Source organism: Eschrichtius robustus, chromosome 2 (genome assembly GCF_028021215.1).
Source record: "Eschrichtius robustus isolate mEscRob2 chromosome 2, mEscRob2.pri, whole genome shotgun sequence".
Classification (NCBI taxonomy): Eukaryota; Metazoa; Chordata; class Mammalia; order Artiodactyla; family Eschrichtiidae; genus Eschrichtius; species Eschrichtius robustus.
The window spans coordinates 113661648-113689571 of record NC_090825.1 but is presented as its reverse complement, the minus strand read 5'-3'; the positions used below and the strand labels follow the sequence as shown (position 1 = coordinate 113689571).

The 27924-nt window shown below is 37.3% G+C and overlaps 1 protein-coding gene across 1 annotated transcript in view; it reads right to left on the bottom strand.

Annotated features, from left to right (window-relative positions):
* Window positions 1-27924, bottom strand: part of SMAD5 (SMAD family member 5) — a 50216-nt gene that overhangs the window by 17484 nt on the left and 4808 nt on the right. Inside the window, exons 2-4 of the mRNA XM_068535932.1 lie at window positions 12677-13230; window positions 6170-6421; window positions 2642-2761 (exon numbers count right to left, since the gene is read on the bottom strand). Of these exons, the coding sequence (XP_068392033.1) occupies window positions 2642-2761; window positions 6170-6421; window positions 12677-13079 (775 nt within the window). The 5' untranslated portion in view covers window positions 13080-13230. The remainder of the gene's footprint in view (window positions 1-2641; window positions 2762-6169; window positions 6422-12676; window positions 13231-27924) is intronic.

The following is a 27924-nucleotide window of genomic DNA, read 5'->3' as shown; positions in this document are numbered from 1 at the left end:
AAAGAATGAAATTAGAACACTCCCTAACACCATACACAAAAATAAACTCAAAATGGATTAAACACCTAAATGTAAGGTCAGACACTAAAACTCTTAGAGGAAAACATCGGCAGAACACTCTATGACATAAATCACAGCAAGATCCTTTTCGACCCACCTCCTAGAGAAAGGGAAATAAAAACAAAAATAAACAAATGGGACCTAATGAAACTTAAAAGGTTTTGCACAGCAAAGGAAACCGTAAACAAGACGAAAAGACAACCCTCAGAATGGGAGAAAATATTTGCAAATGAAGCAACTGACAAAGGATTAATCTCCAAAATTTACAAGCAGCTCATACAGCTCAATATCAAAAAAACAAAACCCAATCCAAAAATGGGCAGAAGACCTAAACAGACATTTCTCCAAAGAAGATATACAGATTGCCAACAAACACATGAAAGAATGTTCAACATCACTAATTATTAGAGAAATGCAAATCAAAACTACAATGAGGTATCACCTCACACCAGTCAGAATGGCCATCATCAGAAAATCTACAAACAGTAAATGCTGGGGAGGGTGTGGAGAAAAGGGAACCCTCCTACACTGTTGGTGGGAATGTAAATTGATACAGCCACTATGGAGAACAGTATGGAGGTTCCTTAAGAAACTAAAAATACAACTACCATACGACCCAGCAATCCCACTACTGGGCATATACACTGAGAAAACCATAATTCAAAAAGAGTCATGTACCACAATGTTCATTGCAGCACAGTTTACAATAGCCAGGACATGGAAGTGTCCATCAACAGATAAATGGGTAAAGAAGATGTGGCACATATATACAATGCAATATTACTCAGCCATAAAAAGAAACGAAATTGAATTATTTGTAGTGAGGTGGATGGACACAGAGTCTGTCCTACAGAGTGAAGTAAGTCAGAAAGAGAAAAACAAATACAGTATGCTAACACATATATATGGAATCTAAGAAAAAAAAATGGTTCTGAAGAACCTAGGGGCAGGACAGGAATAAAGACGCAGACGTAGAGAATGGACTTGAGGACAAGCAGAGGGGGAAGGGTAAGCTGGGACAGAGTGAGAGAGTGGCATGGACTTATATATACTACCAAATGTAAGATAGACAGCTAGTGGGAAGCAGCCACATAGCACAGGGAGATCAGCTCGGTGCTTTGTGACCACCTAGATGGGTGGGATAGGGAGGGAGGGAGGGAGGGAGACACAAGAGGGAGAGGATATGGGGATATATGTATATGTACAGCTGATTCACTTTGTTATAAAGCAGAAACTAACACACCATTGTAAAGCAATTATACTGCAATAAAGATGTTAAAAATTTTTTTTAATTTTTTTTTTTTTTTTAACTTATTTATTTTATTTTTGGCTGTGTTGGGTCTTCGTTGCTGCGCGCAGGCTTTCTCTAGTTGCAGCGAGCGGGGGCTACTCTTCCTTGCGGTGCGCGGGCTTCTCATTGCGGTGGCCTCTCCTGTTGCGGAGCATGGGCTCTAGGTGCGCGGGCTTCAGTAGTTGTGGCTCGCGGGCTCAGTAGTTGTGGCTCGCGGGCTCTAGAGCACAGGCTCAGAAGTCGTGGCACACAGGCTTAGTTGCTCTGCGGCATGTGGGATCTTCCCGGACCAGGGCTCGAACCCGTGTCCCCTGCATTGGCAGGCGGATTCTTAACCACTGCACCACCAGGGAAGCCCAATTTTTTTTAATTTTAAAAATAAAAGAAAAAAAAAAGAAGACATACAGATGGCCAAGAAGCACATGAAAAGATGCTCAACATCACTAATTATTAGAGAAATGCAAATCAAAACTACAGTGAGGTATCACCTCACACCAGTTAGAATGGGCATCATCAGAAAATCTACAAACAACAAATGCTGGAGAGGGTGTGGCGAAAAGGGAACCCTTTTTGCACTGTTGGTGGGAATGTAAATTGGTACAGCCACTATGGAGAACAGTATGGAGGTTCCTTAAAAAACTAAAAATAGAATTACCATATGACCCAGCAATTCCATTACTGGGCATATACCAAGAGAAAACCATAATTCAAAAAGACACATGAACCCCAATGTTCAATGCAGCACTATTTACAATAGCCAGGTCATGGAAGCAACCTAAATGCTCATCGACAGACGAACGGATAAAGAAGATGTGGTACATATATACAATGGAATATTACTCAGCCATAAAAAGGAACGAAATCGGGTCATTTGTAGAGACGTGGATGGATCTAGAGACTGTCATACAGAGTGAAGTAAGTCAGAAAGGGAAAAACAAATATCGTATATTAATGCATGTATGTGGGACCTAGAAAAATGGTACAGGTGAACCGGTTTGCAGGGCAGAAATTGAGACACAGATGTAGAGAAGAAACGTATGGACACCAAGGGGGGAAAGCGGAGGGGGGGGTGGGGGTGGTGGGATGAACTGGGAGATGGGGATTGACATGTATACACTAATATGTATAAAATAGATAACTTATAAGAACCTGCTGTATAAAAAATAAAATTAAATTAAAAAAAATAAATTATTACTGTACCTCAATAAAGGTGGTTGTTAAAAGTGGCTAAGAAGTTAAAAAAAAAAAAAAAGAGCAACAACAACAAAGTAAGTATTGTATTTCTCTTACCTCTGCTGGATATACTGGGCATAATCTGAGGAATCAAATTATTGCTTGTATCCATGGGCTGGGAATTATCTTGACCCATCTGATCATCTGGTGGCATATATGCAGGAGGAGGAGTATCAGCTAAGAGGGATAAAATGAGACAAATTAAGTCCCAAAAGAATAGTTAAAATCTTCATCCTGCTCAAAGTTAATCTAAACACATCTGAAAATTCTTAAGATTACCAGCAGGATTCATTACTGAACATCAGAGACACACAAAAATGTAGGATGCTACCTTAGGGCAAGGGAAAAGGAGAAAAGACAGCACACCCATTAGCTACCAAAAACCTACTGCAGGTCCACATGAATTTGTTCCAATCCAGGATAGTAAGATCAGTGCTAAAATTCACTAAAATAGAATTCAAGGTCAAGAATTTTGCCTCCATTTGCTTAGAATCATATGCTCAGAGAAACTGCAACTACTGCAGGTCAATATGAAGGCCACAGATTATCCTTGTTTAGATAGATATCTACAGAGACATTTTTGAATTATCAAGATCATCACATACTGTATGGTTATTTAAAACTGGAAAATAAAACCATGCTCTTTCAAAATTTGCCAACACTAACAGCAGCTGTCTAATTCTTCTGCAATGTCTTAAAATGGTTGCTCTGTCCTATTAAATGGCTAAATCCTATTAAGTGGCTCTTAGGAAACTGAAAGTTAACTAGAATATCTTTTGAGTTCCAACATTTGTGGTTGAAAACCTTTATAAAAGCTACAGCTATACTTATTTGTCTCATAACTATAAATACTGAATATAACTTGTCTTTCACCTCAAAGTTTGTATAAGATGTATTTTGAGACAGAGCTACAATCAGCACTGAATCTAGGACAAAGGATGAAAATCAGTTTTTGAACAAACACCTAACAGCAAGTTAAACAGTTGGAACTGAAATCCTCTTCAAAGAAACACACCACAACAAAACACAACTTCATCAATTGCTACTTCACTGCAGTAGAGAAACTACAAAGTATATATTTACATATGACCCTACTTACAACAGTAGGCATCCCAATATTTCTTGACACAGTGACCTCACAATTTACTCACATAAGACAGGCATGCCATTGACAAAATTTAGCAACTTTAAAAATCCACTTATGATCCTTCTTCAGGCAATTCGGTGCATCAGTTACCTAATTAAAGATAACTGGGGTTCATTTTAACCTACCGAAGTACAAAATGATTTGACAACCAATGTAGCAAAGTTAAAAAAGCACACACTTTAGACTCAGAGAAACCTGGGCCTGAACCCCCACTGATCAGCTGTGCAACCTTATGCAAGGTATTTAAGCTCTTGGGGTTAATACCAGTTTCGTTTTCCATCCGTAAAACAAGAAAAATATCTATCTCACTTGGTTGTTCTGAAGATTAAATTTAATGTGGTATCTTTCATCACAGTATTAGTTACATAAAAGGCACTTGATAAATGGTACTTGGTATTATAAATTATACGAAAATATTTAACTTTACATCAAACATAGCTACTTCCTTTGTTGCTGCTGTTGTTTTGGTAGAACTTAATTTTAATGCCTGATGGTATATATGGATTTAGTCATTTGGTCCAATAAATGGTCAGTTGATATCTAACCACATTTTGTTTCCAGATTAGCTACTTTACTTCACATTCATCAAACAGTCATTTTGTCTTTATGTCTTTGATAAGCTTTTACTACACGCTGCCTTTACTGTATAATAGGACTCCTCTCTCTGAAACCTTTCAAATTAACACCATTTGGCTTCAATCTCTCAAGCTGCACTGGCAACCACCTGACATATGGGTATACCTATAGTTAGCAGTAAATGTATTTATGTGTTGCTATAATTTTGTCTATTCATTTAACAAATATTTATTGAGGATCTACTGCATACTAGACTCTGATATAGGTACTGGGTATATAGCAAAAAACAAAAGATGCTATAAAATCCCTGTTTTCATGGAGTTTATAGTCAAGACGGGGGAGGCTGGGGAGAGGCAGACTGTAAATAAAGACAATATATACTATACTGGATTGTAATACATGCTATAGAGAAAGATCAAGCAATGAGAGAGGGAAGGTGGGTTGGGAGGAGGGAGTGCAATTTTTAAATTCTATTTAAAAAAAATTTATTGTCATTATTCTTAAAATAAAAAATTTATTGTCATTATTCTTAAAGGGTAATCTCTGATCTCCCCCAAATTGTGTTTGCTTTTTTAAAAAATTCAATTTATTTAAACTAAAAAAAATAAAAACAGTTCATCCACTTCCCCCACCACCTCTGGCAACAACCAATCTGTCCTGTGTATCTGTGAGCTTAGTTTCTTATTTTTTAAGATTCCACATATCTTATTTGAGAGAGACCATATAGTATTTGTCTTTCTCAGTCCTATTTCATCTAGCATAATGCTGTCAAGGTTCATCCATGTCACAAATGGCAAGATTTCATTCTTTTTTTATGGCTGGATAATATTCCACTGTGTGAATATGTGTGTGTGTGTTATTGTATCTTCTTTATCCATTCATCTATCAGTGAACACTTAGGTTGCTTCCAAATCATGGCTACTGTAAATAATGCTGCAATGAACATGGGGGTGGGGGGTAGATATCTTTCTGAGTTAGTGTTTTTGTTTTCTTTGGATAAATATCCAGAAGTAGAATTGCAGAATCACATGGTAGTTCTATTTTTGATTTTTTGAGGAAACTCCATACTGTTTTCAAAAGTGGTTGTACTAATTTACATTCCCACCAACAGTGCACAAGAGGTCCCATATCTCCAGATCCTCACCAACACTTGTTATTTCCAACGCGTTGCAGCTGCATTTCTACCTTTCTCGAAATAATAAAGCATAATATGCTGAAAATGTTGCTTTTTTCCTTCCATCTTCAATATTAAATGACTGCACAAAAATTCACCAATTTTGATAAGTCTTTTTTTAATGCACGCTGATATGACGGCTGTGAAATACAATCTAACAAAACTGTTTCAACTGAAGTTAAAGACAACTAAGTGCTACTAGAGCCATCTTATGTTAAAAACTGAACGAACCTTTTGGCCCACCCAATAACTGACCATTTTTGCATGAGTTTATTTCTGGACTCTCTATTCTGTTCCAATGATCTATGTGTCTGTTTTTCTGCCAATATTATATTATTTTGATTATTACAGCTTTGTAATACAGTTTGAAATCAGGGAGTGTGACGCCTTCTGCTTTGTCCTTCTTTCGGAAAACTGCTTTGGCTATTCGGGGTCTTTTATGGTTCTATACAAATTTCAGGATTGTTTCTTATATTTTGTGAAAAATAGGTCTACTTACATTTTTTTAAACTTACGGTACTTGGCAAAATAAAATCCCAAACTCTTCTGAAAATCAAACAATTACCAAAGAATAGTCAAAAATAGTTGGCTCTTGGCATATTAACAGTTCACCCAGAGGATCAGCAGTATTAGAACAACTGCTAATTCTTAGGAATTATTTTTTTGTATCAATAAAATAAATTCTTACCTGGGAGCTGAAATGGACTTCCTGGTCCAGAGCTTGCTGGGGAGTTGGGATATGTGCTGCTAGCAGGGGAAGGAGGGTAGGGACTAGTTGGAGATAAGGGAAAAGGAGTGTTGTTGGGCTGATGGAAAGAATCTGGAAACGTTGCATTTTGTGGCATGTGAGGTTCATTGTGGCTTAAGTTTCTAAACTGAACCAGAAGGCTGTGTTGTGGGTTGAATTCATTATGACGAGGCACTAATACTGGAGGTAAGACTGAAAGACAAAAATCAAAAGTCATCTGTCAGCAACGACTAAAACAAATATACACATGAAGGGAAAGACAGAAAGGATTCAGGGAAGACTGTAAACCTATTAAAACAATTTATTTTTAGGAAGGGCTGCTTTGTAGAACCTTGAATCTATACTTACAAAATAACTAAACCAAAAATTCTCTAAGCACTCAGCCTATATAAAATACTCTAGAAGACAGAACATCCAAAGCAGAGAAGATATCACTCCTGTTCTATAAGAGATCAAGCACATTTAAGAACAACCATAATTACAACACAGGGAATATAGCCAATATTTTATAAAAACTATAAATGGAGTATAACCTTTAAAAATTGTGAATCACCATGTTGTACACCTGAAACTTATATAATACTGTACATCAACTACACCTAAAAAAAAAAAAAGGTAAATATGTCATCATCTCCTTAGATGTTACTGCTGTTGGTCTTGCTTTATCTACATGCAACAGGGAACACATCCTAAACCATGTGCACAAAAGTATCATCCCTTAGTTTGCAACCAAGGTAGCTATTTCCATGACATTACTGCTTTGCATGTTTGCTCTTTACCATTCAAGACTGTGTATGCTTTTAATGAAGTAAGAAGCTAATATTAATTTGAAATAAAATAATGGATTAATATAACTTTAAAATTTAAAAAAAAAAAATAGATAAAAACAACCATAACACAGAGAATTTAATGCACTGAGAGTTGAACAGAGGTGAGCATTCCCAGCTAGCAAGGAATCAAACAAAATACCATGGAAAAGACAACACCTGATTGGACCTTAAAGACCTGGAAGCATTTCACAGGGAAGTGCTAGGGGTGGAGAGTGTAAAGAATGTAAGGGAGGAGATGGCTAAAGATAAGAAAGAACAGTCAGGTGGCCTAAGCACTGAACTGGGAGGTAAGACTAGAGAATAAAGTTGAGATCAGCTATGCACATGCCCTGAAAGCCTCCATGTTTCCAATTTTGGACATTTTACCTTTCTTTCTTTGAGAGATCTTGCATTTTATGTTCTTCAGTAAAGTTTTCCCAACTGAAAACAGTAACAACTCCTACGTAGAGGTCTTCCATTCAAAATAATTTTTCTAAACACGACCATAATGAAAATACATACAAGAAAGCCTAAACATTTTAAGAGATACACTTTTTCTTAGCAGATTCACTTTATTCAAACATTCAATTTCTCTAAAGACCCAAGTGTCAACCACATACAAATATCCGATCGCCTTTCCCTACAGGAAATTGAAACAAACCTGATTTCTCTAAACTCTTACAGGTACTAATTCATCTCTTTTATAACTTTCCTATATTTGTCAGTGTAATTTCACTTCCGAAAATCTCACTTGGACTCTGACATCAGTCAGCAGCAACAAAATCAATCTGTTTTTAAGTTAACTGGGTCACACTTCCCCTCCCTGAAGTAAGAATGAACCTGAGGAATCAGAAGCTCTGTAATTTGTACTGTTTTTTTATCTCTTTTCATTTTACTGAATTAGTGTTGTGATTATGTAGTTAACATCTGACTACAATCGCTTCGTTCTACGGTGTATTACTAACTGCTGTTCCCCTTACAAAATGATGGGACAGATGCCACTGGACAGTAGGGCATGAGACAGTAAGAATGTCTATGTGTAGCTGCCTAGCAATCTGAAAGACTTAGTGAAATAACTACTTAGGAGTTCAATCCAGTAAGGATTTCTTTACTTTTTTTTTTTTTTTGAGGCACAACTAAAATCACTGATTTCTCTCTTACTTGTATATTATCTATACACATCATTTTTTTAGAAATTATTTTATTTTCATTCAAAAATAATACATGGATAGTTTAAAAAGAGATGCTACAAGAGATTATAAACAAAAAGAACAATTTCTAAGCCTCCTCAAATACTGCTTCCAGAGACAACAAATTTAAACTCTTAGCCATTTCTTCTAACATTCACTTTGTGCACTACTAAGTAATATACTTATACTGTTGTTATTGGTTGGTCAAGACATTATTTGTAGACTTGCTTTTATGGTAAATGAAGTAGCTTTCTTAAACCATTCTATCCCACTCCCCTTCCCCTTCCCCACAATAAAGTCACATAAAAAATTTTGGTTAAATCAATATCCAGTGTTTATATTTTATATGTTATACAAATTATATAAATACAATTCACTGCTGAGCCAAGTATATATTATGATTATATTTTTCCTTGAACAATGTTTTTATTAAAGTTAATTATTGCCTTGGTCCTTCATTTAATTAATCTCAAGTTTGTACCACTAATTTCCAGAAGTCCAACAGATCTATCAAATTCCCATCAATATTATTTTCCAGATCCCACAAATAAACAAATAATCTATTGATTCCATTTTCTCCCCTGATCCTCCATCCTTTGCTATAATCTAGACTGGCTGCTACTTAAATCTCCTACAAATCTGAGGTCCTTGAACCTCCCCTTCTCTTCTCTCTTGTTGGATCCCATTTCCTGGACCTCATTCTTTATTAGCTTCCTACGGAAGGATGTAAGGAAGAGAAATTTTGAGCCCTCGCCTATATGAAAATATCTTGTCTTATGTTTATCTGCAGACAGATTCCAGAATAGATAACTTTTTCTTTCTGAATTTGGGGGGCACTGCTTCATTTTCTTCTAGAATCTAAAACTGCATTGAGAAATCCAGTATTCTCATTCTCAGTCTTTTCTATGTGCCCTGACTTTTCTGAGAGCTTTCAAAATCTTCTTTTTATCCATGATATGCTAAAATTTCATGTGTGGGTCTTTTTTCTGCCCCTTGTTCTGGTTACTCAGTCACTGGGCCCTTTCAATTTTCAGTTCTGGGAACTATTCTAGTACTATTTCTTTGATAATTTTCTCCTTCCCATTTTCTCCAATGCTTGATTTCTAGAATGTATTATTTTATTAGAATATTTAATTTGAAACTTATTCTGAGCCAGTTAATGTTTTATCTAAGCACTTTTCATGCATTAACTCCCCTAATTCTCATAACTAACCTGAAGTACGTATTATTATTCCCATTTTACAGATGAGGAAACAAAGTCACAGAAAGGTTAATTAATTTGCCTGTGGTCACACTGATAGTATTGGTAAAGTCAGGATTCAAATCCAGAAAGTCTGGTTCCAGAACATAGTCTTAACCAGTAGACAATACTGCCTATTAAACGCTGGATCACCTGGGTTGGCCCTCTATTTTTCTTTTCTTTATCACTTTCCAACTATTTTCCATCCTTTTTTTTTTTTACCATTCTGCAATACTTTCTGGCTCCACTATATGTGATCTTATATATGTTACTTCCCTATTAAGTTTTGGTTTCCTTATCTGTAAACTTACTGGTAAACTTAGAGTGCTGTAAAATGTTAGTACCATTTTCTAACCCTATGAAGGAATAACCTCATAGGATTAGGAAAGTGTCTAGTCCTTAAGTGCTCAATAAGTGTTCATTACTATTACTATTACTGTTACTATTATTATGACTTTATTAATACTGGTACTATAAAGTGATCCATCCTGTGCCACAGCTGCTTAACTTGCTTAAGCATACCAGGCCTAAGCCCCAGTCTTTTCTACAGAATGAATCACAGCTGAGAAAAACAGATTACAAAAATAAGACATTTCTATCAACTGATTATTGGACACACCCTAGCTATGGGGGAATACACTAAATTCCTTGACTTTCTTTCCAACAACTTCTAGCAAATATCAAGCCTGGGAACTTTCCAAACTACACTTCTCTATTAAATCCTCACATCTTCCTTTCCTCATCAATTCCTCAGGCTACAGCTCTCCTTGGATTCAACAAGAAATTGAGAATCACCTCAAATACCACCTGGCAGCCCTAAAGCCCTTAAAATGAACTTTCCCTGAGAGCACCATTACTACTATTTTTTTTTTTTTTTTTGCTAGTCTCCACAATCAATGTTATTTTCATAGCTTTTTTACCATACTGGGCTCTTATATTATCTTCAGTGAAATCCAGGGAGGCCCGCAGACTAAGGTGGCTACCATGACTCCTGCCTCTGGGTATTTACCCCTGGAGTAATCCCCCTCCCTCTGAGTATATTATCTGTGACTTGCTTCTAACCAATAGCATATGGCAAAAGTGACAGGATGTACGCAATAACATTCGACAAGAATACAATGTTCCTTCTAGCAAGAAGACCCTTTCTTACTGGCTTTGAAGAAGTAAGTGGCCATGAATGTGAGCTACCTATAGAGAAGGTCCCATGGCAAGCAAATGAAGGCAGCCTCCAGTCAACAACCAGACAAGAGTCCGACAGCCTGCAAGGAACTGAATCCTGATAATAATCACATGAGCTGGGAAGGAGATCCTTTCTCAGTTGAGCCTCCGGTAAGACCCAAGCCCTGACCAATACCTAGAGTACAGCCTTGCAAAGCACCCAGTTAAGCCATGCCTGGACTCCTGACTGACAGAAACTGTGAGATAATTAACATGTGTTAAGCCACTTACCTTGTGGTACTTTGTTATGCAGCAATAGATAACTAATGTACCCAGCTAGTATCTCAGCTTATATAATTCATTCAATACAAAAAAATATTTACTGAGCACTCCCTACTAAGTTCTAGGTAATAATACTATTCTAGGCACTGGGAATGCAGTACAGAATGAGCCAGAGGAAGGTCCTTCTCACATCAGTCAATAAAAAAAATAAATACCTAATAGAGTCAAGTAGTGATGGGGGCATTTGAGCAAGGACTAAATGAAATGAGAAAACGTGACATGAAAAGATCCTGGGGGGAGAGTACTCTAAGTAGAGGAAACAGCATTGGAAAAAAGCCTGGATGCAGGAGTATGGCAAGTCCAAGGAACAGAGGAAGTTTGAGGATAGGTCATGTAGGCCCTTGTAGAAATCTGTTCTAAGTGTGACAGAAAGCCTTTAAAGTGTTTTGGGCAGGGACTGACATGATTTGATATATATTTTCTAAAGATCACTCTGGATGCTATAATAGAAAACAGAATGGGTTGGGGGAAAGAAAAAAGACAGAGAGACCAATTAGACTACTTAAGGTGAAAGATGATGATGGTCTGTACTGGAGTAGTGCTGTCAGAGATGGTGAGATGATATGATCAGATATATTTTGAAGGTACAGCAAACAGCATTTGCTCATAGCTCAAACACAGAACCTAAGAGAAAAACAAAAGATGACTTCTAGGGAGCAATTACATGAATGCTAGTGCCATGTACTTCAACTGGGAAAACTGGAGGAAAAAAAAGACTTGGTGGGAAAAACAAATCCAAAGTCCTATTTAGACATATTAAATCTGATGTTTATTAGACATTCGGGTGGAGATGTTAAATAGGCGACTGGATACAGAGTCAGGAGAAGCTGACTCTGGAGTTCAAAATGTGCGCATGAGCTTATAGACAGTTTTAGGACATGTGATAACATAAGAGTACACAGAGGAAAAATATAGATGGAGAAAAAGTCCAGGGACTGACTCCTGTGAAAACAGGAAAATAGCCAACAAAGAGACTAAGCAAAAACAGCCAGTGAGGTAGGAAAACTAGGAGAGTGTAGTGTTTCAGAAGCCAATATAAAAAAGTTTTGAGTGGGAGGGAAAAAGAGCAACTGTATCAAATGATGTTGAGAGGGCAAGTAAGATGAGGACTGTGAATGAATGACCCCTCTATCTGTAAGAAAGCAGTCATTAGTGAATTTGACAAGTCAAATGGTAGGGAAGAAAGACTAACTAGAGGGGTATCAAGAAAGAACAGGAAGAAAGTAATGTGGAGATAATAAACATGGAGACTACTATAAAAGGTAGACTGGAGGTGGGGGCATATTCTTGAGGTCAAGACAGAAATTCTTAACTTTCATTTGAAGTTGGGCTGTATCATGACATGCTTGTATGCTTTCAGAAAAAGTCTAGCAGAGAGGGAAAATACAATGCTGGAATAAATAAAAAATAAACAAAAAGGAGTGGGATGTAGTACACACATGGAACTTAGACTTTAGATAAAATAGAGGAATGGCAGAGTGTATATACGACTGGCTGCTTACAGCGAACAATGAATTCGAACAAGCCACTTGGGAGCTGTATCATCCATATATTAAGCTAAATTCAAAATCCAGTATTCCTCCCAAGATTAAAATCTTTAAGAAGGAAACAGAAGGCTAAAATAACCTTTTTAATTACTAAATTCAGTCAAATGCAAATCAGAAAGAGAAAAGTTTTTATAATTTTTCCCAGAGGAGTTAAAACCTACCTGGACTCTCCACTCTCTTATAGTGGTATGGGTTGATACAAACTTCTTTTTGCTTAGATCCAAAAGGAAATTCACAAATATCCAATGGCTTTAGCTCATGATGACTCTGCAAATCAGGCCAGCGCCAAACACGACAATATATAACATGGGGCAAGCCTTTTCTGTGAGAAACCTGCAGGCGTCCATCTAAAGATCTGGGAATAGTGACACATTTGCTTGGCTGTCCTGGACTGCTCAAGGCTTTCTCCAGTTCCTCCATGGCACCCTTTTTCTTTTTTAGCTTTTTCACCAAAGCATCGACTGCCTTTTCTGCCCATTTCTCCTCTTCATCACCTTGCTTCCAGCCCAACAATCGCTTTACTGCTGGACTAGTAAAAGAAAACAAGCTGGCCATTGACGTCATTTGATTTAAATCTTCAGAAACCTTCCTGCAACTCAAAGTCAGATCACAAGTGAAAAGTCATATACAAGTCCTAGACAAAAGTTCCAATTAAAAAGGGAGGAGTGACATTTATCTTCATAAGTGCCATAAGCTTCTTTCACTGGTTCAAGTCCTGAAAGAGAAAGGGGGAAAATTTAAATGAATGCAATTAACATACATTTAAATCAATATAATTTGAAAAGCATATCACTTTTAAATAACAGCAGATAAAGGTTTACAAAGTAAAACAAAAAACCTACGTCTAGAAAGAGAAATTTTCTTAGTCCTGTGACCACTCACTTCCTTCTTCATAATATGAACAAATAATTCACTGGCAATGCCAAATGATAACCAAAAGCAAAGTAGGGTGCTCTACTTTCTAGGTATTATCCCCCCACCAAAAAAAAAAAAAACCAGCCCCTAGACCTTTATTTCTTTCAGTCAGAAGCCCCCAAATCTAAGGTTTGATTCTAATGTACTTTTCTTCATTGAAATCCAGGTTATGTGCTGTGTCAGTTTTGAACATGATATTATCCTGATTTGAACAAAAGTCTTAAGAGAAATCTAGCTCTTCCCTAGGGTCATTATTCTCTTTAAAATGTTTCACAGACTTGTAAGATTTGGGCAAAAGTCATAGTAGTACTCAAGTCACGTTATTATTATAGATGCAAATTTTATTAGAAGTTGTCATAAGATGTACCAAACCCTCAAATAAATTATAACATACTTAACTGCCAGAAAAATGGGAAGTATCTACTTTCAAAATGAAGAATGCTAGACTTAAAGAGAATAAATTCGAAGTTTAATCCCAAAAACGACAGTTTATAATTTCATTAATTCCTATTGCCTTCTCTGATATTTTAAGCATGTTAAGTTAATGAACCTGCTCCAGGCAGACCACCATTCTACACCCTGAAGAAGCCCTTGGTGATGGTGACAAGATGAAGCAATATGCAGTGGTACTCCACCGATAAGAGTGGTACAATCCCCTGTGGTCACTACACAGCCAACCGCAGACAATGAGTAGCTAGTGAAATAGCAGGAGTAATGTTTGGAAAAAGGATGTCAGTAACAAAAGATGCTTCCTTTCTTATGTCTAAAATTGCCAAATAACGCTGCAGCTCTGTCTTTGACAAATACTAGCAAATTCTAGCATCAAGCCTATTCTGGATTGGGGTGCATCTTCCCAGAAAAGAATACATGTGCTCAGTTAAAACTCAGGTAAATGTAAAGTAAAATAAAACAGAGTTAAATTCAACAAATAAGTATTGACTGCTTGTCGCCATGTACTGTGAACAGCCATGGTACTTTAAAAAAAAAAAAAAAGTCATATACCAAATAATTTCATCTTAAGAGCCAACTGATTCATTCTTTCAATATGTGCTTACTAAGAGCCTACCAAGTGCCAGGCACTGCTCTAGGCCCTGATCCAGAAAAGGAAAAATATAGGAGCACTGACTGACTCCTCTTTAGGAGAAAAGGGTTACATGTAGAGCTATCGAGCGTTACGGTTCCTCCTTTAAAAAGTGCTTAATTGATCAAAAAAGGGCTAAGAGCTGCAAGCAGTTATTCACACTGTACACCACACCCAAGAAACCTGTATCATAACCTCTTGGCACCTGTCACTAGGAACTGCACAATCTTCAATTAGACTGACTTCTCCCTACTTGCAAGGCCAGACTATACAGAGTGCAGAGAACAACTTACAGCCCATTTCACTAAACTCAAATTCCACTCAATCTGCTGCCACTGGGAAGTCAGAGATGTGCTCAGATGCTTAGTGGCTATCCAGACTGCCATGCAGGAACCATGGGAGGAAGGGTGCAGGGAAGTGAAGGTATATTCCTTATGTATGGATGGATATGCCTAACCCTATGCAGGACATCTTTCCCAATGTTACACAGGATAATTTTCATCAGGTAAGCAAAACTGCCTACATTAAACCAAAGAAATATAACAAAAAGATGAAAGCACGTTTTTCAGTAACAGGTCACACGGTATAACGTGTTATGAGTTAAACAAACTGTAAGAAAGGCTTACTTCAGTTGTAGCAACATTAAGGATATAGAATAAGCCATCTGGGTCCGAAAGTAAAGGCATGATTTGGTTGTCTGAGATGAGAAGGAAAATTTCAAAGGAAAAGGGGCACAAACAAAAAAATACATGGGCAGATATGAAGAGAGCATTTTCTAGGATAGAGAGCAGATAGGCCTGGCTGACTGAGACCTTATTCTGTAATACTAGAATATAACAGAGGCTAAACAGAGTAGTGCATGTGTATGAGAGAGAGCATGTATGAGCAATGATATGTTGAAGAAGGGAGACACAAAAGCAGAGAAGCTTGAAGACCAGATACTAGATTAGTAGTTAACCACCAGAAAGTGCTTAATAAATGTTAACTACTAATCTAGTATCACTATTACTATTAAATACTAACCATATTACGTACTAACAAGAAAAAAGGGGAAAGTTATTTGTCTATATAAACCCAAAACAAGGACTAAAAGGCTACATACTAAATTATTCATTGCAGTTACCTCTGGGGAGAGGCATGGAATGGAAGACAAGCAAAACAGAAAGGGGTCCTGCATGATTTGTTCTATATGCTTCTGTATTTTTTTAACCTTTTAACAAAGGCATAATGCTAAGATAAAAGTAGAAGGACTTCCCTGGTGGTCCAGTGGTTAAGAATCCGCCTTCCAATGCAGGGGACGCGGGTTCGATCCCTGGTAAGGGAACTAAGATCCCACATGCTGCGGGGCAACTAAGCCCACACGCTCTAGAGCCCGTGAGCCACAACTACTGAGCCTGCGTGCTCTGGAGCCCACGTGCCACAACTAGAGAGCCTGTGCCCCGCAGGGAAAGATCCCACGTGCCGCAACAAATATCCCAAGTGCCACAGCCAAGACCCGATGCAGCCAAATAAATTAAATAAATAAATAAATAAAATAGGAGATAATCTATTATCTACTATAGAACAGAATGGAGTTAACAGTGCCATTACAAAAAAACAGGTGAAACTCATGCATGCTATTAGAACTCAGGATGGTGGTTACCCTTTAAAGGGAAGGGTGGGGGTATTGACTGGAAGGGAGCTTGAGGGTTTCTGCCATCCTGGTAAAGTTCTTCATCTTGCTCTGGGTGATTTTATGAGAGAGTCACCTTGTGAAAATTTGGCTGGCTGAATACTGAAGATGTGTACACTTTCTGTTAACAATTTTAAAATATTTTCCTGCTATGCAAAGTGCAGAGTGGTCAGCTTCCTTCCTATTTTTTGCCCCATCTTCAGGTCCCCTTCTCACAGGCAATCCCTCTTGTATTGTCTTTTATGTCTTTCCAGAGAAATTTTACACAAATACAGATATATAAACAATCATAACCTTTTTTACACAAATAGTGGTATATTGAAAAGAAAAAAAGCAAGGTACAGAAAAATGTATAAACAATGTATCTTCAAGATCTTTCCATACCTATATAGAAAGAACTTCCATATTCTTTTCTAATACACAGAATTCCAGTGTAAAAGTAATCTTAAAAGTATATCAAACCATGTCATTTCTCTGCTCAAAAATCATCCAGCAGTTTCCCATTACACTCAGTATCCAAATTCTTTAACATTACTTTATAGGACCTACATGATCCAGCCTTTGGCTTCTCCTCCAAACTCATTTTTAGCATTCTCCTAGCTAACTCTGCAAGTAACCACACTTGAAGACTTTCCATTTCTCAAATGCTCCAAAGTCATTTCTACCTCAAGGCCTTTGCACTTGATGTTCCCTCCCATGGAATTCTCCTGTCCCAGATCTTAACGTGGCTTTCTCTCTCAATTAATTCAGCTGCTCAAAAGTCACCTCCTGAAAAAGGACTTCCCTGCCCACTTTATCTAAAATAGCATACATCCCACTCCTGCATCATTCTCTATCCCCTGGTCCCGCTCAATTTTCTTTCATGACATTTATAATAATCTGATATCATATGGATTTTATTTATTAACTACATGTCTTCCCCACAGACATGTTAGTAGGCAGGTAGCCTTGTATTCTTTATCCATCATCATATTCCCCTGGACCTAGAACAGTGCTTATTTATTAAATAAGTGAGTAGAGAGTTTAAAAAAAAGCAATTTGTAAAAACATACATACCTTTATAAGAGCAACTGTATAAAATGTAAAACAAAAAAAAGGAGTTCTTTATGGACATGCACAGATATAGTAAGAGAATAAAAGTATGCATGGAAATGATACATACCAAACTCAGGATACTGAATACTGACAACCTCTGGTGAAAGAAGAAAGAAGGTGGAAGAACAAATGGAAAAGCTTTAGCTGTGTTTCTTTTAAAACTGGATTTGAAGAAAATCTGACAAATCATCACATATATTATTTTCTCTACTTTTCTACATCTAAATATTTTATAACTCAAAAATGCACTATTTTTAATTTTTTAAAGTATTATCAATGTAATGAAAACAGAAGAGGATCAGATTCTGTCCTTTACTAGGTATATGACCATGACCAGGTATCACTCTTTCTTAGCCTATTAATTTTTCTGTAAAATAGGGATGATGGTTCCTAAGTCATTAAAATGATGAAGTAATAAAATAATGTGTGCCTGAAGTACTGAAAACACACATATACATATACATACATGTAATAGATGCTTTATAAACTCAAACATGCTATTCACACATGAATTTCTAGCACTGGGAAAGGAGAAGGGACAAACTTTGCACTCACCTCTTTAAATATGGAATGATTAAAAATTTTAAACATGTTTAATTGAATTCTTTCTAAAAATGTTTTATAACTTTCCAAACTGCATAACTGGTATGTGCAAGTAATCCAAGTACTTGTTATCTAAAGTTTAAAAAGGGAGCAAAATTGATTATAAAAATTCACTAGTGAATAAGTAAAAGACCTGATCAGGCACTTCACAAAAGATATCAAAATTGCCATTAGATGGTAAAATGGACTCAACGGCATTAGTTATCAAGAAATTTAAAAAACAAACAAAGACAGTGAAATATCACACCAACATCTACCAGAATAGCTAGACTTAAAAAAAAAAAAGAGGGGCTTCCCTGGTGGCGCAGTGGTTGAGAATCTGCCTGCTAATGCGGGGGACACGGGTTCGTGCCCTGGTCTGGGAAGATCCCACATGCCGCAGAGCAGCTGGGCCCGTGAGCCACAATTACTGAGCCTGCGCGTCTGGAGTCTGTGCTCCACAACAAGAGAGGCCGTGATAGTGAGAGGCCCGCGCACCGCGATGAAGAGTGGCCCCCGCTTGCCACAACTAGAGAAAGCCCTCACACGGAAACGAAGACCCAACACAGCCATAAATAAATTAATTAATTAAAAAAAAAAAAAAAGTTGGACTCCTGATATTCATCCCACAAAAAAAAAGAAAAAGAGAGAGAGAGAGAAGGTGTTCATGACAATCAGAACAATTCTTACATATTGCTAGCAAAAATATAAACTAGCCCAACCACTTTGGAAAATTGTTTGACAACAGCTACTAATGCTAAACATAGGTCCCTATGACCCAGCAATTCCATTCCTAGGTATATATCCAACAGAAACAAGTGCTATGTCAACCTAAAGGCAAGTACATGTTCATAACAACTTTATTTGTAATAGTCCCAAATTGGAAATAACCCAAATATTCATCAACAGTAGAGTGGGTAGATAAGTCATAGTAATAAATTCATACAACAGAATACTTCACAGCAATGAAAAAGAACACACACATGTAAAACATGCATGAATCTCATTGATATACTGAAGAAGTCAGATACAAAAGATTACACATTTTATCATTCCAACTACATGACATTGAAAAACAGGCAAAACTAACCTATGGCATCAGAGGCAAGAATATTACTAAGAGGGGACAAGACAGCCTTCTGTGGAGCTAGAAAATTTCTATATCTTGATCTGGGTGATGGTGGTATAGATGTACACATACATAAAATTTCACTGAGCTATACACATAAGATTTGTGCACTTTATTTTAAGATATACTTCAATTTAAAGTATCTTTTAAAAATTTACTAGTGTACTGATCACTTATAATTAGTTCTTGTTCACTAGCATCTCCCTTACTATAACAGCTTCTACACCACAAGTAAAACTGCAAATTCTGCAAAAACTGTAACATTTCATAAAGTTTATTAAAATGAGAGCAAAAGATGCAAGGTCTGGGATTTAATTTTACCTTACTATCCTATAAACAAATAAGTCTATTGTTGTTTCATGCATACTGTCAAAGAACATGAGACTCCTGAGTCAGAGAAAGACAAAGGACTTTATCAATCATGGCCCATCAAGCAACATAAGCGTCAGATGTGCGGTTCCCTTTGCCTCTGAGACCCACAGGAATAATACAATATGACCCAGATGGACAGTACTCCTGCAGTGGTTTGTACTTATGATGAACAGTGAGTTTGGGAAATTCACCACTTTTATAGTTATCAGTAAGCAATAATAACTTCACTGTCAACGGATTAACAGAAGTCCATGGGAAAATCCATATATATTTTTATGAATATTTTCACAAAAATAAAAATGCTCTTAATATTAGTACCACAAATGTCAAACATGAAGGATGTCATATCATGCTACTAAATTGTTCTGTGAGAAAAATTAAGCCTATCCATACTCAATTCAGTCTTTGTTCATTATAAAACTTAATGCATGTTTACAATTATAACCTAATGATTTTCCAGAATTTTAAGTTTTTAAGATAAAGTCCCAATCAGACCTTTTATTCACAATTCAGTATGAAATACTGGTCTGCATTCTAAGTGGTTTCATTTTGAATGGGTGTTTTCCTGAACCAATTATCATTGGCTCATGAAGACCTAAATATAGCATAAGCTTTTCTTTTTTTTTTTTTTTTTTAATTTTAAATTTTATTTATTTATTTTTTTATTTATGGCTGGATTGGGTCTTCGTTGCTGCACACGGGCTTTCTCTAGTTGCGGCAAGCGGGGGCTGCTCTTCGTTGCGATGCACGGGCTTCTCATTGTGGTGGCTTCTCTTGTTGTGCAGCACGGGCTCTAGGTGCATGGGCTTCAGCAGTTGTGGCACGCAGGCTCAGTAGTTGTGGCTCAGCACAGGCTCAGTAGTTGTGGCACACGGGCTTACTTGCTCCGCGGCATGTGCGATCTTCCCGGACCAGGGCTCGAACCCATGTACCCTGCATTGGCAGGCGGATTCTTAACCACTGTGCCACCCGGGAAGTCCTGGTAAAACTGTTTTATGGTACCCATGTGATAGATCAATTTTCTCCTGTCATCTTTTCTGTAAAATATATATTTAAAATAAGACATTGGTCCACAAATTGAAATAAAAGTATCAGAGTGCTTGGGATAGAGCAACAGATTTATTTTACTACCCTCACAAAAGCCCTCCATTACGATAGAATTTTTTCATTACGTATACAAAAAATAGAGTAAAATAATAATATTTTTGATTTGCAAATACTAGCATATGCAATATGAGTCCCAGTGAACCTGCAATACCTTTGAAAATAAGAGTATGATTAGGTTTTCTAGTACCCAAAAGGTTTAATTTTAAATCTCTTATTGAAAAGTTGGTTCAATTTTTCACACCCCCTTCGCCTTTCACTAAATAAAATGAATTTAGAAACACTGAGAACATCCATCCTCAATTCAAACAGCTGATTGTATTCACAACCAACAACAATACTCTTCTATATTATCTCTAAACCTATCCCAGTAATAGAGAAAAGTCCAAAAAGGCTATATTCATTAACTTCAGCCTTTAGAGGTTACAGATTGCTGGGTAGTTAAATTTGGTCCTCTGTACTCCCTTTCTACAATGCTTTCAGGGTCTACTGAGGCACAAATATATACCACCCATGCTAAACTCAATAGCAGACTTATACTCTTATTTATACAACACATACTTACTGAGTGTACCTAAAAAGGGCGAGCCACTAAACTAGATGCTAAAGGGTTAAAAGATAAATCAAGTCCAGACCTTAACCGTAAGAATTACAAATTAATAATCAACTAAGATGTGCCCATTCCTATCTGCAATACACCAGGGAGAATGGCAGATCCCCTAGGGTGTATAGGATGCTAAAAGAAATTCAAGGGATGGCCCTTGGGGGAAGGGAGTGGAGGGAGACAAAAAGCATGAAGTAGCTATATCTTAGGCATAAATGCTATTCTGATAAAGACATAAAATCAGAGTTTTTATCTACCAGGATGGGGAAATACTACAGTTCAGTTTGCTGGAACATAGGTGGTAGAACAAGGAAAGTGACTAGATACATACAATAAGGCTAATCTACACAGGGATATTCATATACGTATTGTAACACACAAAAACACCAGATTTGAAGTCTAATGAACTAGGGTTCAAATTCTGAATCTAACACACCTATATATCCATTTTTCCTATTTTGTATAATGAGTATCAGTTCTGAGAATTAAATGAGATACACACTTAATGCCTGGCACAGTACATATTGAGCAAAGGGAAACTGTAGTCATTATTATTGCAACAATCATGAAATTTTTTGACATCAGGCTCAGGATTTTAAATACACAGCTGGGCTACTTTATTTCATCAAATATACAAAGCCATCTATTTAAGAGGTTCCATTATTTTATGAACCTTGAAGGAAGAAAAGGCTGCAAATTAAACTATCACACCATGCTTTCTCATTGCTTAGATTTTTTTCTTCATAATATCATCCTTCTGCCATCAAGACTGTAGGTCTGAAGAGTGTTCCAATATTACTCCAGGATTGTTGTTCAAGCCACTGACACCCATCCTGCAAGTTTTGATACTGTTGCTTCCTTGATCTTCCCAGAGGGTGTAAATGAAAGAAATGACAGCAATGAAAACAGCAAAGGCAGAGATCATGCACGTGCAATGACAACAACATCAAAACTGCCACCTAGCCAAAACCAATATTCAGATGCCATCGGCTATAAGACACATACCAATTTCAGAGATGTTATGAGGTGGAAAAAATGCGTATCTTAGAAGAAATAAGGCAGCTTTTTCTTTCCTCCTGTCCCAAAGTCCTTTCTGATGTTCCCCATCACTTCCCACCAGTATCTACTGCTCTCCCTTCTTTCTTGTTCTCATTCTCCTTTCTTGCCTCCCCTTTCTCCATTCCTCACAGCATCTCCCACATTCCTGAGTGTTGATTTTGGAGAAGCTTGGCTACTACCTAATGATGTATAAACTACCTAAGGAAAATGACCTTTTCTTCTAACTCCAAAAGGACCTACTTAGCACAGAGTACGTATTTTGTACCTCTGGTACTTTCAAGTGCTCCAGGGCTTGCTTACCTCCGAGTTTTCTTCTAAGTAGATGAGAAGATGCATTTGACAGCCCAGATACGTAAGACAATACCCTACATGAAAACCTGGCTTCTGAGCAAATTCTATTTGTGCCTCTGTCATCCTCATCCTGGGCCACCTAATACATTGACGCTAACCTAAAGTACACCATTGAGAATAAAATATTTGTTATTACTCTTTAAAGGTGACTTATTTAGTTCCTATGAAAACCAAAATATCAGTAGGCTTCACGGAACTTAAATCATGGAATTATTTTCTTTTGCAATAAACCTCCACGAGAAGCTCTTTCAAAATAGTTATTATTTATAAATGTTAAAGCCATGTTTCAATAGCATAATTGGGGACAGAAGACAAATTCTGTTTTCTTTTTACTCTTCTGGAGTCATACTAACCCAACCTTTTTGAATGCTAAATAGTAACTGAGCCTTCTTAAAAGCCAAGTCTTCTTAAAACAATGCATAGGAGGCTAACAAAGAAGTCAATAAAACAAACAAACAAATCTCACAAACTAAATTGAACAATGCCCAAGATATCTTTCAGGGAATTTCTATTTCTAGCTTAAAACCCAGAGAATCCCCCCAAATCTAATATCCCATTAGGAAATACACAGGATAATCTGTGTAAAGTAAGTCAATTCTCATCAGTATTGCAGTTTTGAGTGAATATAATGATATCTAGTGATCACTTTCAAACTTCTATCTATTTAGGGGAACCATAAAAAGAACAGAAAGGAAGAGGAATTATGCCAATATAACTGGAAAACAGGGGAGGAAAAGGTGAAAAGATTACACACTTATGAATATATGATTGCTTAAGAAGGAATTAACTGTGCTTCAAATGGCTGGTGACAGCAAAAAGTGGAGGGCTCAGCAAATGTACAATAACCTAGCTCTGACAGGCTCCCTGTTCCCCCCAACCAAACACACACACACACACACACACACACACACACACACACACAGCACTTAAGTGAATAAAAGCCTTAATGATTAGGTGTGGATAACTGCTCATGATATTAGCACAGATTTCAGGAATGACTATCACAAGATCCAAAAAGGAATATGTATATCTATAATTCATAATCCAGTTGGTAATAAAGGACAAGAATAAGGAAAACCAAGTATCATTAAGCCAAATGAGGCAAGAAAGACTAGGAGGAGACAATCAGCTAGATCGTGAAGCTAAAGGGAAAGATACCACCACAGAATGAAAGCCAAACAAAGAAAGACAGTATAAGGCAAAGGAGTCAGGCTGCTAGAAGTAATCCTATATGCAGTACAGAGTTCTATCTAAGCAGAAAGACATGTTCAAAGAGCCATTTTGAGAAGACAAAAATGGCAACAGCACATAGCCAAGTAAAGACTTAACCAAGAGGGGCAGAGAGGGTAAATGGAAAACATGTAATCCAACTATGAGAGGAAGCCGCACCAGGGTGGTGGTACGCAGACCAGGTAGTGACGGTAGTAGAGATAGAAAAGGAAGAGTTATGAGGGACATTACAGATAAACAATCCATAGGACTTGCTGACCACCAAGAAGAGAAATGGGGCAGTCAAGAAAGGTAAAGGTTGAGGACTTCCCTGGCAGTCCAGCGGTAAGACTCTGCACTTCCAATGTAGGGGGTGCGGATTTGATTCCTGGTCGGGGAACTAAGACTCCACATACACAACCAAAAAAAAAAAAAGAAAGTAAAGGTTTAAAAGCTGAAAGAATTAGACACCGCTCACCCAAAAAGGGGAATTCTAGTTATTGCCAAGATGAAGCAAAAAGGTGATGGTGGAGGGGTATAAGGAAGCAAGTACTGATCCAAGTCCAAGCACATGTGACAAAGCTCAAGATAGGAGGAATGAATATAAAAATTTGGAGGATGATACAAAGATAAGTAAGAGTTGAATTTGATTTATTCAAATTTATTGGGTGCCTAGTAAGCCAGGAATACTCTGTGCTAGGAACTGAGGCTTAAAAGATACTATCTGTAATCTCAATGATCATAAAGAATAATGGGAAAAAGAGAAGATGTTATGAAGAGCTTCATATGCTGTTTAGCACATCATTTAGTTTTACTATAGATTTCCATATGATACTCCACAGAGATGGGGTATTAAAACAGAGTAAAAAATATATACAGCAAGCACAGAAGGCCAGTAACTGAGTAGATAGGAATGTGTGCTACTTCGTACATCAGAACTTGGAGGGACTTAAGAAAATAACTGTGAACACATTATCTGCTATTACCTTGGCTTTTTATAGTTTACCTCTGGTTTACGAAGACCTAACTAGATGACTCTTTCACTAATGGGTTTTGTCATTTCAGACAGCTAGAAAGAAACCTGGGATTTAATTATGAGCTTCAGAAATCCCTGTGTGTATTAGGTTCCCTGAAATTCTTCTGAAAAACTGCAACTATCAACTGAACAATAACAACACAGAGCAGTACCTTGGAAATCCAAAGAAAAAGAGTGGCACCTCAACCATAAATGAAAATCTTATAAAATTAAGAGATATCATGCATTACAAAAGAATCTATCACATTACAAAACATACACACTCACACACACACACACACTTTACTTCTATTTCAGCTCAAGCATCCCTTCTTCAGGGAAGCCTTCCCAGACTACCTTGCCTAGGTGAAATTCCCCTATTATACGCACTTACTGCTTCACCTACCTCTATTTCATAGCACTTAACATATCTATGTTTTTACATTTACCTGTACAACCTGGCAAGAATGTAAATGAGAAGAGCCATATCTGTTTCACTCATCACTGTAAGCCTAGTGTTACATATGCTCAATAAATATTTGTCTAATGAATGAAAGAGAATGTGAATACAAAGCATTTGAAAGGATACTAGCCATGGGGGTAGGGTGGGGGTTCAGGGTACTTTTTACTTTCGGCTTCATGCAATTCTGGACATCTTAAAATAAACATGAATTTCTTGTATAGTTAGGGGGAAAAAAACTACTTTAAAACCAAAGTGCAGATGTACCTCAACTATACTAAAATTCTTACTAAAGAGAGGATTAATAAGAGTCATTCTTATTTCAAAAGAATTCTCTCCAGTATATTTAGGGTTATACAAATTTGGAGGCTGAAATTTAAGAAGAGTCAATCAAAAACTAGAGGCAAATACTTTCTGCTTCCAATAAATAATAGTAAGAATTCATTTTTCAAAAGCATTTATCTTCCTGTACTGGAATATCTTCTGTACCTCACAGATTTTACAAATGCCATTCTCTGCCTGGACCACTTTCCTCAATCTCCAACCACTAATTTCTAGCTCTCTCATCACTAAGGCTTCAGCTTTAGCTATCATCCCAGAGACCTTCCCTGATCATCTAACTCTATATAAAGTAGGTTTTCCCTAATCTCTAATCCAGTACTATATTCATTTCCTTCACTGTACTACCAATTTGTAATTATTCGTTGGTTTACTTGATTTTTGTCTCTCCCACTAGAATGTAATTTTTAAAAAACAGTAGTAAGCATATTCAGAGAACTTGTTAAATTGATTCAAGTTATTCATTCAAAAGTCTATTTATTGAGGTAGAATTCTAGGAGCTGGGAATATACAAGTGAATAAAGGGGGCCAAAATCCTTGTCCTCATGTAGCTTACATTCCAGTGGAGGGAGACAGACAAAAGACAATAAATAAGTGATACAGTATAGTTCGTTAGGTGAAAAATGGTATGGAGAAAAATAAAGCAGAGGAAGGTGGATGGGGAGCACTGTGGGAGAGGTGTAATTTTAAATAGGGTGGCTGGGCTGAGCCTCTCTGAGAAGGCACCAACTGAGTCAATACTTTAAGGAAATAAGAGTGAGCCAGGCAGATATCTAAGGGAAAACTAGTACAGGCAAAGGCAACAGGCAATGTGAAAATCCCAAGGAGGGAGCATGCCTGGCACACTCAAGTTAACTGCAAGACCATGAAGCCAGAGAAAAAGCAAACAAGAAGGGGAAAACAAGGAATGGGGTCAAATAGGTAAGAGAGCCATGCTGGATATGATAAGAGCTTTGGCTTTTACGGTAAGTGAAATGTGGACCCATCTGAGAACTCTGAGTGAAGACATGACATTTTCAGACTTTTATTATTTTAAAGAATCACTCTGGCCCACATGTTAAGAATAATGGGGGCGGGGGTGGGCAGCAGGGGTAAAAAGCAGGGAGATCAGTTCAGAGTTGAAGCAATTTAGGTAAGAGATGATCATGGCTCAGACAGGGTGACAGCAGTGGGGTGGTAAGAAATGGAAAATTTCACATGTTTTGGGAGACAAAAGGTTTCCTGATGGAAGAGAACATGGAATGTGAGAACGGAGGAGTCAATAATGATTCCAAGGCATCAGCCTGGGCTACCCAAAGAATAGGATTTGTCATCAAATGATTTGGGAAAGGCTGATAGGGAAGCTAAAGGATGATCAGGAGTTACATTTTACATACATTAAATGTATGAATAAAATGTTGTTAAACTTTACCAGGTTTCCATTCAAATGAATTTTTATTAACGTCAAGAAACCAAAAGTCTTGTTCTTACTTCAACTACCTGAGTAGAACCTCCGACCTACCATAAACACACACACAAACTTCCCTCAACAGTCTCCCCCAAACAGACAGACACACACATAGACACACACTGCTCATGCCCAGACTTCAGAGGTAAATTCATAGAAACAGCTCCTTCACTTTCTGCTCCGACATCTCTCTAATTGCTTCAATTCAAAATAAAAGGCAAGCAAACCAATCCAAAAATTTCACCCAACACCGTTAGCCAAAAGGCAATCTCCTGAGCACATCAACCCATGCAAATAAATGTGCATATGGGTCACAAGCCACCATCGTCTCAGCCAAACCTACACAGAAGAATTACAGATAGGGGTTTTAAAGAAACAAATTCCTCATAACCATTCCACAAAATTCAGATTCATTAGGTTTGAGAGTAGGGCCCTACCTCCCATATTTTTAACAAGCGTCCCAGGTTCTGCAGTAGGTTTGAGAACCAAGGCCCTTAGGACCACCTGCAATGGGAGACAGTCACTTACCTGTATACATTCAAAGATAACATTTTGTGGTTGGTGGGGGTAAAGCTTTAAAAATGTCTTACCCCTGTGGTTCTAACATCCTTAGTCACCAAGTATCAGCAAAAGTAGACACCCCCCCACCACTGTCAAACCAATCCTAGATCTAGGTATACAATTACTATAAAGCACGTAAGCCACATCCACGACTACACTCAAGTAACAGAAAGAAACCAAGAGCACGTTGGCTCCAAAACTCTCCTAGATTCAGAAATCCTATTCTTTATTGGAACATCTACAAAGAGGAGGAAATAAAATCACAATCGTAAAATCAAAATCATTTTCCTAGAGAAACGCTTAAATCACCACTTTTCCCAATTGTGGCTCCCAATTTCCAAAGACACCCAAAGTTCTCACTCACAGCCATCCAGGAGCTGAACTCATGATCCCTGACACTTCTCACACCATAAT